Below are 14,606 nucleotides of genomic sequence, written 5' to 3' on the forward strand. Positions count from 1 at the left end.
AATAGTGCAAAACATGATTATAATACCAGAACCAAAAACAATCTGTATAAGGACTATAACAGCTTAACATTAGTACAAAGAGGAGTCAAACACATGGATACTCCTATATTCAGTAACTTACCAGAGCATATCAGAGGTCTTGTAAGTGATAAAGATCGGTTTCAGAGAGAATTAAAGAACTTCCTGTTGGCCAACACCTCCTACTCCTACTCCATACTCCATCAATGAATATCTTCACATGGATTATAGCTCATAACTCTGTCTGCATTAGAATTGTACAATATCCATGTATCTGAGTAAAAAAAAGAAAAAAGGGACCTTTGACTCTTTTCACATCTCAGAGACTCCTCTCCAAGGGATCCATGGAAAGCGATAAATGTAATGTAATAGTCATCGTCAGATGTAGAAGTAACCTCTGGTGTGCCCCCGGTAAGTGTTTGTACTGTATATTAATGACCTTGCAGGCAACATTAATAGTAAAATCAGGATTTTTGCAGATGATGCAGTTATCTGTAATGAAGTAATATCTGAAATAAGCTGTATAAATATTCACTCAGATATTGACAAAAGTTCATAGTAGTGCAACAATTGGCAACTTGCTTTAAATATTCAGAAATGTAAGATTGTGCACTTCGCAAAACAAACAAAAATGTAGTATTCTATGACTATATTATCAATGAGTCAATGTTGGACTTGTACAAATACTAGGGTGTAACACTTTGTAGGGATATGAAATGGAATGACTATGTAGACTTAGTTGTGAGTAAATCACATGGTAGATTTTGTTTTTGGCAGAACACTGGGGAAGTGCAATCAGTCCACAAAGGAGGTTGTTTACTAACCACTTATGCAACCAGTTCTAGAATATTGCTGAAGTGTGTGGGACCCATGTGAAATAGGACTAACAGAGAATACTGAATGTATACAGAGAAGGGCAGCATGAATTGTCACAGGTTCATTTGATCAATGGAGAGTGTCACAGGTATACTGAAGAAACTGAACTGGCAAATTCTTGAAGATAGACGTAAAATTCTACTAACAAAATTTCAAGAACCAACTTTAAATGGCAACTCTGGGAACATACAACTCCCCCCCCCCCCCCCTATATATTGCTCCCATAGGGATCATGAGGATAAGTTAGAATAAATGCAGCATGCACAGAGGCATTGAAACACTCACTCCTCCTGTAGTCCATACATGAATGGAACAAGAAGAAACCCTAATAACTGATTCAATGGGATGTACCCTCTGTCATGCACCTCATGGTGGTTTGAGGAGTATTGATGTAGATGTAGATGTTGATGTCATCCCCCACTCTCCCTCTGGGGAAGAGATGGGGCATTGACTGTATTCCTGAACTGGTTGTTACAAAAGTAAAGTGACTGGTAAGGCTAATATTTAATTGCAGGCCCCCCATCCCCCTCCCTAAACCACATTTTTGTGTGTCTACTTTTCAGCACTTGGCTTGTTGACTTCAACAATGTCTTAACTAACAAAAAGCAAATTTTACAGGAGAATAAAAAATTGTTTTATGCTTACTTATTTGGGCTTTCTTGATGCATGCATTATACACTAGGTAAAACATCATCCTGGCTACGTTTTGGTCAAATGTTTGAGTAAGGGAAAAACACTACTCCCTATACATTACAAAATGAGTTTTGTCCGAATTTTAATAGTCAAACGAAAAGTGGGAAATGGAGAAATATGGTATCAAATTGATCAGTGTGAAGCCAGGCTCGTAAAATGACATACGGTCAGGAGAGTGGTGTGCTGACCACATGCCCCTCCATATCTGCATCCAGTGACGCCTGTGGTCTGAGGATGACAGTGGCCGGTTGGTACCATTGGGCCTTCCTAGGCCTGTTTGGATGAAGAGAGAGAGAGAGAAGCCTAGTTTTGTATAGCAAATGTTTCACTTCTGGAAAATAACCAAGGTAACAAGGCAAAACTCAATAATTTGAGGGACAATTGAAATATTTCATGAGCAGCTGCTGCTAGCTATGTAAATGAAGTGTCAAAGTTCATCTCTTCAAGGTCTAGCAATTTTGCACCATCATAAAACTTTTCTTTAAATCAGGTGCTAAATTTAGGACATTCTAAGAACAAAAGACTCTAGGAAAGCAAATGAGTTGTCAAAAAGATCGTGCTTTCTGAACAAAACATGGAAACAAATGTTTTGTGAAAAATTGAAAAAGTGTCAAGTGTTTTGTGAAACAATTTGTATAAATGTGAGAGTCTGCTGTTGTGTGGCCTTGACATATTTTGATCACTTATGCCCGAAGATTTAAGAAAGTTCTAAAAGTTTTTCAGTCTCAAAAATTTGTCAATAGACAATCCTTCAAATATCAGGAAAGAGAATGTGTGTTGGTATCTCATTTGCTGTGTACATTTTCAAGGATCATACAAAGGTATGACAAATGTTTCTCTAATCTGTTTCATTTCTTAATTTTTAATAAATTATTTCACAAATATTTACATTTTTTTCCCTAACAGTTATTATACAACATAAAAGGGCACATGTTATCTTTGAAAAATAGTATTAATTTGATTTTTTTGGGAAACAATGATGTATCAGTGCAGTTACACTGTTGCACCACTGAAACAAACTGATTTTTCTATGTTACTAATTGCAAAAATAGCATACTTCGAGAAACAACAATAAAACATATAATGTTTATTGTAATACAAATACACAAAAGAAGTAGCACAGGAATATGTTGAAACATTTAACACTGTTTCTGTTGCTTGTATACTAAATCTGTACATAGTCAGTATTAAAGCCTCAGTAATCAGTCAATGGGTTTTACCATACAGATTTTAATCTGATATTCACTTGGTAGTTGCTAATAGAAATCCTGTTTTTCAGCTGGGATATACCGACATGTCAAGGAAGCCCTTCTTCTTGGCGCTTCTGGCTGGCAAAAGCTTATCATACAAGGTAAGTATCTCTTCATCTCTTTGCAATGCTTCGATAAATTCACAGTTGCAGAATACTATGACTTTTTTGTCCCCTAGTATAGCAGTGCCATCAGATGAAATTTGTAGCCAGATATACTGAGATATTTTGAATTAACCTCTATGTGACACACGGCCTATGCGGCCAAGATCTCTGAAATCAGTTCATCACGCAGACAAAAAATTCATTGCCCTGGCATTGGCAGTGACTGGACCTCAATCATTTTGATGATATCCATGAAAGGCTCTTTTATTTGGCTGTGTAAGGGTAAAATACTGAAGACGTGGTAGGAAACTATACCTTGTAATAAGGAATTTATAGTCCACAGCAGTGGATACTTTATTAATTACTGTTTTGGTTGTTATACTACTGTATTTAACTCTGCAAATATTTTACAAATACAAGTTCTTGGCTATGCAACTTATGAGAAACTTATTTTCATTATGATTAACAGTTATAATATTGTTCCACTCACCCATCAGATGTCAATTTTCCACAAACAGGAAAATTTGTGTTTGCTATAGAAGGGTATTTACTGCCAGTAAGTGTCTTCTTTTCATTGCCCTTCCACTCACAAAATGGTAACTTTACTTTTCCTTCCTCTATTCATGTGTGCTATGTGCTATACTCATTACCACAACATTTTGTATGTCGTCCATGACCCCTTCACGTACAATGTTGTTCCCCACAGCAAAGAAGTGTGTGGTTTCACAGTGATAGTAAAAGTAACCCGAGACAGTAACAACTTAACGATCAGATGCAGGATCTCAAATAAAGCGTTTTCCAACTCTTAACTCCTATCCTATGAAAATGTTGCTTACAATGCTGTTCAGGCAAACTAGTCACTTCCTGAGGACACCTAAGTTAAATTATGTGCCTGCAGAAGAAAATGTGACAATAATTAAGGGGAGGCAGCTGAGAAAGGGAGATGGAAGGAGAGCAAAAGGGAAAGGGAGTGGGAGATATAAACAGAAATAGAAAGAGAGGGAGAGTGAAGAGAGAGTGAAAGAGAGGATTGGGAGGGGGGGAGCTAATACCATGAGAAAAGACTAAACTTAATGACACTTTACTCACCATTTTGGAATTATGAAAGATAGAGATTTACGAGACAGAAACTACAAATGGCATTAATAGAAAAAAATTCATTCACCTTCAGTTTAACTGAAGTTCTCTTCTTGATCCATTTTTCCCGTGGATGCCCTGGATTGAAAGCAGCTGTATCCTTTTCCTCAAAGCCTGCTGCAGGTGCCCCATCAATTCTTGCCAGCTGACACAAAACAAATTGAAATTTTTGTCAAAATTAAAATTTGTAAAACATAAAAAATTTAATAAATGGAATAAGAACTTATTAAAACACATTTTCTTATTACAAAGAGATACAGTGAACTTTCTTTTCATCTAAATTAACATTTATGCACCACAAGTCAGCATATAGTGTTTGGTTATTGAGACACAGTCTAACAAAATAATTATTTCCCTTCCTACTGCATTCAGAAATTGTACACAGGAGGGACTCCCTATACAATTTTGTACGTTGTCATTTTTCTCTAGCTTTACTGATTTCATCAGTACATCAAATTTAAGAGTTTTCCATTTTAATTTGGAGCCCTCCAATTTTTCAAAAATTATATAAAATATACAGACAACTGAAACCACACTGCAAGCTGCAGCACCAGTGCATGATGGGAGTGGCGACTGGGTGGGGGTAAGGAGGAGGCTGGGAAGGGTATAGTATGGTGGGGGTGGCGGACAGTGAAATGCTGCAGTTTAGACGGAGGGCAGGAGACAAGATGGAGAGGGGGGGGGGGGGGGAGTAGAGGAAAGGAGAGAAATAAAAAGAAAAGGCTGTGTGTGGTGGTGAAATGACGGCTGTGTAGTGTAGGAATGGGAACAGGGAGGGGGCTGTATGGGTGAGGACAGTGACTAATGAAGGTTGAGGCCAGGAGGGTTACGGAAACGTAGGATGTATTGCAGGGAAAGTTCCCGTCCGTGCAATTCATAAAAGCTGGTGTTCGTAGGAAGGATCCATGTGGCACAGGCTGTGAAGCAGTCATTGAGATGAGGGATATCATGTCTGGCAGCGTGTTCAGCAACAGGGTGGTCCACTTGTTTTTTGGCCACAGTCTGTCGGTGGCCATTCATGTGGACAGACAGCTTGTTGGTTGTCATGCCTACACAGAATGCAGCACAGTGGTTGCAGCTGAGCTTGTAGATCACATGACTGGTTTCACAGGTAGCCCTGCCTTTGATGGGATAGGTGATGTTAGTGACCGGACAGGAGTAGATGGTGGAAGAAGGACATATGGGTCAGGTCTTCCATCTAGGTCTATTACAGGGGTATGATCGATGAGGTAAGGGATTGGGAGCTTGGGTTGTTTAAGGATGGACAAGTATATTGTGTAGGTTCGGTGGACAGCGAAATACCACTGTAGGAGGGGTGGGAAGGATAGTGGGCAGAACATTTCTCATTTCAGGGCACAACGAGAGTTAATCTAAACCCTGGTGGAGAATGTAATTCAGTTGCTCCAGTCCCGGATGGTACTGAATTACAAGGGGAATGCTCCTCTGTGGCCGGACTGTGGGACTTTGGGAGGTGTTGGGAGACTGGAAAGATAAGGCATGGGAGATTTGCTTTTGTACAAGGTTGGGAGGATAATTGCGGTCAGTGAATGCTTCAGTGAAACACACTGTATATTTTGAGGGGGACTGCTCAACACTGCAGATGTGACAACCATGGGTGGCTAGGCTGTATGGAAGGGACTTCTTGGTATGTAATGGGTGGCAGCTGTCAGAGTGGAGGTATTGCTGGTGGTTTGTAGGTTTGATATGGATAGAGGTACTGATGTAGCCATCTCTGAGGTGGAGGTCTACATCTAGGAAGGTGGGTTGTTGGGTTGACTAGGCCCAGGTGAAGCAAATAGGGGAGAAGTTGTTGAGGTTCTGGAGGAATGTGAATAGAGTGTCCTTACCTTCAAGTCAGATAGCAAAGATGTCATCAACGAATCTGAACCAGGTGGGGGTTAAGGATTCTGGATTTTTAGGAAGGATTCCTGTAGGTGGCGCATGAATAGGTACAATGATAATGAAAAGCGATGATTGGGATTTTGCATAAACACATGGGTAATGTGTTAAAATGAAGAATAGGGTTGCAGGTACATCATGAAATCACACCATTTACGCAATATAAAATTGTTGCAATTCCAGTGCGGTTCCTTTTTCATGAGTTATAAAATAAACTAATAATAGTTTCAATCTCTCACTTGATAAACAATGATAAATATTAATCACACTAAAAAATACTTCCCCTTTCGTTAGTATCACTGCGAAAACCTTGTTCAAATGTCTTTAGCAGTTCATGCAATATTATGGGTATCCATGTTACATTGAAGTCGGAAAGCATATTTGTTGATTCCCTGCAGTAAATGTGATTTGGAAACTTTGAGACTCATTCCTTTCACGATCACATATTTTTCTCATATTAAAGACCTTTGAACAGAAATGTGATATTTTCAATTTATATGAAGAACCCTGTGACAGACTGCACATCTCTTTTCTGAGCATTCTCTTATCACTGTCTCAGATCTATTTTGTATGGTTACCAGACACTGGGCTTACTCAACAACAGCTGAAATATGTGGTCTGAAGCAATCTCCTCCACACAAAATGTAATTTTCTAGGAACTGTTCTTGTAAACATCAGCCTGGACTCTGATTTACTAACAAATTTATGCAGTTGTTTGATCATAAGTCAATGTGGAAGGAAACTTTAAATATTTCACTGCTGTGATGGAGTCTCATAACATCACGCACAATGTATATCAGCAAACAGAACCTAACCAGTAGGATTTTGGACAAGCAGCAGGATGTAGCTGTTTTATCACAACGAAATTCTGTTTATGTAGCTTCCATCCACCTTAGTAAAAGCAGAACTACGTGATCTGATTCATCCAAGGGCTTCACCTAGTAAAAGAAACCAATTATTCTTTTTGTGGGGACACAAGCTCTTTGGACTTCTGTCTCCAAGAAGATTGCTGCAAGAACAGTATCTCTGGACGTTGGGCACAGTGTGTTCTGAAACACCAAGTGTTTAATTTGTATATGTGCATATAATATGTATAAATAAATATTGTATACATGAATCGGTAATGTTGACAGTCATTACACATTATGAACATTGCGTTCAGTACCTGAAACCTACATTGGTGACCCCGAGTTTTTTGACAAATGCGCTGCAACATTTTCGTACGACACGTTGCTCCTCCTCCACTCGATGTAAGAATCCAATACCTTGCCGACATGGATCCAACACACACACAGCAACACTCAGTCAGCTACAGTCAATGATAGCAAGTGCTGTGAGTGTTTATCTAACGACTTTTCACTGCAAGATAAAAATTGCAATATTTCTATGTTTAATACCCGCACATCAATGCAACCATTGTCACATCAGCACCCACACAAGGACTATGATATTGAACTTCCCTAAACCACAGTGCCTTTAACAAACACTGAAAGTAGTACTACGAGTGCTTACATGGACACTAACCTCATCAGACTACATAATGAAGGGACAATGACGAACGTTGGTAACGAACAATGGCACTACCCTGCCACCCCCACCATTCTTGAGTGCAATATTCCAATTGATATACATTCAGCTATTACTAATGCTACTTGCAAGTCTCCCTATCATCTCAGTAAGTCTACCATTACATTGAGATGTCAGGCATTGGCAGGATAATTATGGACACCAACTACAGTGACGTAACAAAAGCCGAACGATCAGTGACAACAAACAAATATGTTTCAGTGTATTTGGGGGTCTCAGGGACAGGGGGTGTCAGTTAACAGTGATTTTGAACAGAATGGCATATTTCTGCAAACTGCTTTCACTCCCACATGTTACATGGGTGATGTCACAACAGCCACGCCATGTACCACAGTACACCTCATGCATGACATCACAGCCCACTTGCCGCACCGCTTCCCACACCCCAGCTCCCACCAGGATGCACTGATGCCCGCTGCACACTGGTACGGATGTACAACACAACCATTTTACCATGACCACATATCAACAACACCAGTATGCCACAAGAGACGTGTCAACAGCACTAAGACCACAACGTGGATATCAGAATTACAACCCAACTGCTACACCCCCCGCACTGACAACAAAGGGTGTCAAGTCCCAGCCAGATATCACCACCATGCCTACAGTGAACCCCATAACACGTGAGCCAACTCTCTACCATGAATTTATCCAGCCAACAATGATTACACGACATGCCGCTGATTGTATGACCACACCACAATGGCTTCCAACTGATTGTGAGTTCACCCCACCTAACGCAACACATGTTACAACCAAGGGGTGCGAAGCTGTTAACACGATCTTACTTGCTACACCACCTGTGCCGTGCATTATGTTTTGTTACATCAATGCCACCACAGTAACTGCGACGGCCGCAACATGACTAACAGAACAGTGTGCACAGCGGACACATGGACAAACACTGTCAGAAAACTGTGATATCCAACAGAACTATATTTCACCGCAGTCCACCGATGCCTCTATACGTCAAAGGGGTGACAGAACAGAGATATCAGCTGCGCTGTGCCACACGCCACTCCACGGGTGTGACATCACTGCCCAGCCAGCTGCGCCGCATGCTGGACCACAGCTCCAACCGGAATATCACACCACACCATGCTGACAGGTACAAAAAACAGTGCCCATACCTGATCAGGCCACGCCAGTCGATCTGAAGAATGCCAGGCAACTACTGCACGGTGACAACTCAGTGTGACCAACACAAAATGACCACTACGGGAACCACCCACCATCTATCAAACTACACCTGCCACCCATTCACACAGACTCACCAGAAGTGTGGTTTGCTTTATGCCAATGTATGATGAGGACAGCAGAGATCGAGGACGACCAGGACAGCAGGGATCGAGGATGACCAGAGCAAGCTGTTAATACTTCACAACCATCTCGGTGAACGAGTGGACCTCGTCAGTGATCTTCTGCTAAATACTCCAACTGCGTCCAAGTGTGAGATGGTGAAGTCACCAATATTACAATGATTATCACGCACAACTGCATCTTGCCATAAATGAGACAATGATGGGCGATGACACACCATCGGCATTATGGTGCAAACTGCACCTGAAAATTGATAGCAAACTGCACCTGAAAATTGATAGCAACCTGCTACCAGACTGGGCCCTATGGTCATTATGGTTACTGAAGCTCCCAGAGCAAATACAGACAGCATTTATAGTACATGAGGACACATCACTGGAAATTCACCTACAACTGGCCAATAGGGTGCTAGCTCTCGCTGAACGGTGCCAGGACACCTAACTATGACTGCCATGCCAGTGATGGATACAGTGCAGACCTTGCAGGCTGCAACCGCTGCAGCGCCACAACAATTACGGTCCACGGACCAGCTCCAGCAGGAAATAAACAAACAAGGGAAACGGACAACACCCAGTCCACCATGACACGACACAGCCCAGCCGACACAGCACAACACGACATGCAGCTACTGCTGGTTTTACGCACGATTCGGTGCTGATGCACACCACTGCCAACAGCCATGTGACTACCCAAAATACAGTGGTGGACTGGCTTAGGTGCACCAGTCTGCCTCCCTACAAAAAGCCGCCTTTCTACTGGAGATACAAAAGCATGTAACATGCCACATACATGGGCAGATGACTACACCAGTACCTGCCGGTTGATACAGGTGCGGACATCAGCAAGCTACCCCCACATCTCACCACAGGAGATAACATGCCCTCAACCATATAACTCCGAGCAGAAAATGATTCAGTAACACTGGTAACGTGGACAACCTCCATGATTCTCTGGCTAGACAACCACACACACCACGTCCATGGACTTTCTTTGTGGCTGAAACAGTCTAACCTGTTCTCGGAGCAGACTTCCTCCATCATTATCGCCTCATCCCAAATCTCAGTAGGGCTCTGTTATTATACCCTCTGCAGTGACAGTCTGCCTTCCATCACAGACCCTCCCCCTCCACCACTAGGCATGGAGACTGCAGTGGATCTTGCATTACAATGTGCAACACTTGTGGTGAACTCCACAGAAAGATCACAGCCTATGAGAACATCTGCTAAGAGAACAACAAGACATGTACAGAGAACGAGCAGCTGAGCTACCACCATCACGAACTGGACAGCCAACTGCAATAAATTCGGCAGCAACTACAGACAGCCTGGCACACACAAGAGCCACAGGATAACTGTACAACCACTAGCATGGATACACATGCTAGCACAGTGCCTATTACACTTAGTGACACATATCTCATGAGCAGGTAGAACAGTGACAGTGTTTACACTCTCACAAGCAGGTCGAATAGCAACAGTGTTTTGCTCTCATAAGCAGGTTACCCACTAACAAGGCTACCACCCCTGCAGACAGATCAGACAACAGGACCACCCCTACCAAACAAACCAGTTAGCATAGTTACGGGCGGCACCATCCACAGAATTAATGTGATTCTGGGACTACTGCTTAGCCCCTCAAGGCGGCCAAGGCAGCCATTGGAGAATTTCTCCAGGAGAGTACAATCAGACCTGCGGACAGTGCATGGGCATCACATGGCACCCCTGATACGCCTACCAATACCTCAACGCCAGAATGATTATAGATAGCTACTCAGTCCTGGATATCTAAGATTTCGCACACGATCTTAGCGTACTGGACTGTAGGAGAGCATACTCCCAAATACCTATGGCCCCAGAGGATGTTCACAAAATGGCCATTATCACTCCATTCAGTTTTTATGAAGTCTTAGTCTGGGTTGGAAAACGCCACACAAATGTGACAAAGATTCATTGATGGGTTGTTTTTCAATGTGCCACACTGTTACTGCTATTTAGATGATTTAATTACATTATCAATATCCACAGAGGAACATGAATGACACTTGAATGGAGTATATGATAAGCTGTCACAACACAGGGTGAAAATTTATACTGATGAATGCCAACTGCAACAGCCTCTTGGCCACCTAGTTGTTGCAACAGTCATATGACCCACACAGGTTACTAACAGGTCCCCTCCAACAAATTACTAAGAACTACCTAAATTTCTCAGCATTGTCAATTTCTGCTGCTGACACTGACCCCGTGCAGCTGAAACTCTACTTTCCATCACAGAACCTCTATGAGGGAAAAATACATCAGCGAAGAGGAAGCTAACATGGACAGCTGAGATGCAAACTGCATTTGACAACATTAAAGCTCATCTAGCCCACACCACCTTCACCAGATGCTGAGCTTATCATTACATCAGACGCAAGTGACCGAGCGCTGTATTATAGGATGAAGCGCCAGGTATGACACAAGCTCTCCGTTTTTGTCTCAAGGAAACTGATAGACTCTAAACGGAAGAGGTCAATCTTTGACCACGAACTACTGGCCATGTATGGAGTGGTGCGCTATTTCTACGACGATATTGAAGGGAGACCACTTAATGTCTATATAGACCATCAACCATTAGCTGACACAGCAAAGAATCCATCTGCCAACACCACATCATACTGGCTTAGGCATTTGGATCACATCTCACAGTTCACAACAGCCATTTACCATGTGCATGGAGTGGACAATATGGTTGTGAACTACTTGTCTTGCCTAGTGGCCACGACCATTCAACTGGATTTCAATAACCTTGCAGATGCACAGGTAACAGATACGGACCTGGAATGATTCTTGTCAGGCGGCGACATGGGATTAAGTGACCTTTTGTCCCTGCCAACTATCACCGAACAATATTTGACTTGCTCCATAACTTACCACACCTCTGAGTATGCCCCACAATGAAACTAGTTTTACATGGGCCCGAATATGAAGCGGGATTGTGCCACTTGGACATAAGCGTGCATTCCTTGCCAGAGGGTGAAGACAGTACGACACGACCAGCCACAATTTGGGAGCTTCTCTGTGCCGAAGGGCCGTTTTTGCCACACACATAGATTTAATGGGAACACTACCTGAATCTAGTGGATTTCCAGGGTGTATATGCGGACAAGGAAAAAAATTCCCAGCTATTTCTTGGATTTCCCGGTTAAGAATACATTTTCTCCTGGGTGAAAATACACTTTCTCCATATTAAATGACAGTATACTTCTCTCCAGAACTGTAAAACTTATCAATCCATTGAATAGTTATGGTTTTATACACTGGCATAGAATTTCCCAGCACTTTACAAAACAAAACATAGGGAAAAAGACATGTTTTGCTAAGAAAACATGGGGAAAAAAGACACGTTTTGCTAAGATCTGTGATGTGCAGCAACATGTACGTTGCATATTTTCATATTACAAAAGTATAATTCAAATTCCACCATACCCCACATGTTACTTTCTGAAGCATTGAAATCAATATTGTGACGAGCTTTTGTAAGCCAATCATAGCTTATGTCACCTGATCTTCACCAGCTGATGATGGCGGATATTCAGAGCATAGGACAAGTGATGTAGTCAGCCAATATTAAGTAGCGCGAACACACAAATAGCAAAAGTTAACAGTTTACATTAATATACAAAGCTTTCATACATAAAATTGATCTTTACTGCGCGTGTTACACTTTAAGATACATCACACAAATGTGCCAGTAAAATTTTTTAATAATGACTTAGATGTCTGATCACCTGAGCTCGAAATAATTCTAATGGTCATCCTCAAATAGTTGCTTTTAAATTAGAGTCAAACACACTGTGATTTAAGAAATTCATCGTACATTCTCGCACATAGTTCATCCTGTGTAAAAGGAAATTTACTTTGGAAGTAACACTTTTCAGACCACCATTCACAATCTTTTCCCACAACCTGTTAGAAATAGGTTCATTTCAGCAGTTGCCAGAGAGCGCCAGATAACAGGCATCAACGAGCTTGTGCAGCTATGGTGACGCAGGAAGCCTCTATGTTTGTAATCTTACATTATGTCGCAAAAGAAACACGACATCAGAGGATACTCCAAGAACATTGGAATTTCGTGAACCATACAAAAACACATAATTCGGCTTGAAGTGCACATTCATATGTCCAGATTTGGATGTGAATTTTCTTGGAGTACCAGTACTGTATTATATCATGTTTGGTTCTTTATTATGGCATAATGTGATACATGCTAGAAGATGAAAACATGCACTTGAAATGCAGCGAACAGTTGATACTAGGGACCGATGGCCTTTGTAGTCTGGGCCCTTCAATCCCACAAACCAACCAACCAACCAACCAACCAACCAAGTTGATACTAGTCAATTGTGTGGAATTAAACACTGCCTCAGTGGAAAAGATTAACAAAAGCCAAATTTCTTCAGCAAACCAAAAAAAATAACTTCATTGTTCTGCAAGGCGATTAATGCTTGACTGTCAGGAAAGGTGGAAATACAATAAAATCCAAACATAATAACTTATTTTAGCCTTCCGTAATTATGTGAATGTATTTTAATTCACTTAATAGCTCACAGCCGCAGAAATCAGTTCTGTTTTCATTTGATGTGAGAACAATGATCGAAGAGGAAACAGCAAACTTATTAAATGTAAACTCTGATCATGTGGAGGCTACCCACCTCCTCGCTACAGCTCAGACTGTTCTGTGTATCAGTCCCAGGTCTACGATATGTCAGAACTAGAGCAATACTAGATAGTGGCACTCCCGCCCCCCTCCCAGCTCTAGAGAGAGTAAGCCAACAATTAATGCAACTTTTCAAAATGTGTTCATTTTGTAGCGAACGTCTTTCTGAAGAGTCTGATACATAAAACATATGTCTTAGAGGAGTGTGTGTGTGTGTGTGTGTGTGTGTGTGTGTGTTGGGGCTTATGGCCTCTCAACGTTGAGGTCATCAGCGTCCTGACACACATTAAAGGGAACGAATGTGGGCGGACCTAACAAAACTGAAGCACACACGCAAAGAAAGCAGGAAAAGAAGGAAAATGCTACACAAGAAAGTAAAACGTAAGGAAAGGGAAAACGTAGCAACAAGAATGCCACAGTAAATTGTCATTGGCTGGCCACTTCCATAAAATATGGGTGAGCTTGTCACACAGTGAGCAAATTAAGATCCTCTCCCTAAAATCTTTGTAAAAACATTTGACATGGCACAGAACTGTAAAACTTTAACCACATTTGTCCGAGTGTTGCCTAAAAGAGATGGAAGGTCCGCTGGCAAGTCAGCCGCGGCCCGCTGATCAGAAAATAAAATGCAATCCAATAAAACGTGGCACACAGTGACCTGGACGCCACAAGCACCACACATTGGAGGGTCCTCCCGCTGGAGCAGGAAGCCATGCGTCATAGGGTTGTGGCCTATCCCAAGCCGAGTGAGGAGAACCTCATCCTGTCAACGGGCTGAAAGGAAGTACACGACAGACGCGTTGTGGGCTTGACTATATGGAGCTTATTGTCAGTCACTTCCAGCCACTCATCCTCCCACCAACGCATGACTCGTGGGCTCAACAGCGACGTGAGTGCATGCAGGGGGATAGCACACTGAGATACTTGAGGATCGAGACACGCCTCCTTGGCTGCGAGATCTGCCCTTTCATTCCCAGCAATGCCGACATGCCGCGGAACCCAGCAGAAAGCCACCACCTTC

General features: G+C 42.0%; 1 protein-coding gene across 1 annotated transcript in view; it reads right to left on the minus strand.

Annotated features, from left to right (window-relative positions):
- LOC126260921 (protein retinal degeneration B) overlaps positions 1-14,606 on the minus strand; it is a 598,186-nt gene that overhangs the window by 62,559 nt on the left and 521,021 nt on the right. Inside the window, exon 20 of the mRNA XM_049958405.1 lies at positions 4,107-4,223. Coding sequence (XP_049814362.1) covers positions 4,107-4,223 — 117 coding nt within the window. The remainder of the gene's footprint in view (positions 1-4,106; positions 4,224-14,606) is intronic.

This window comes from Schistocerca nitens, chromosome 1 (assembly GCF_023898315.1).
Source record: "Schistocerca nitens isolate TAMUIC-IGC-003100 chromosome 1, iqSchNite1.1, whole genome shotgun sequence".
In the NCBI taxonomy this organism is placed as follows: Eukaryota; Metazoa; Arthropoda; class Insecta; order Orthoptera; family Acrididae; genus Schistocerca; species Schistocerca nitens.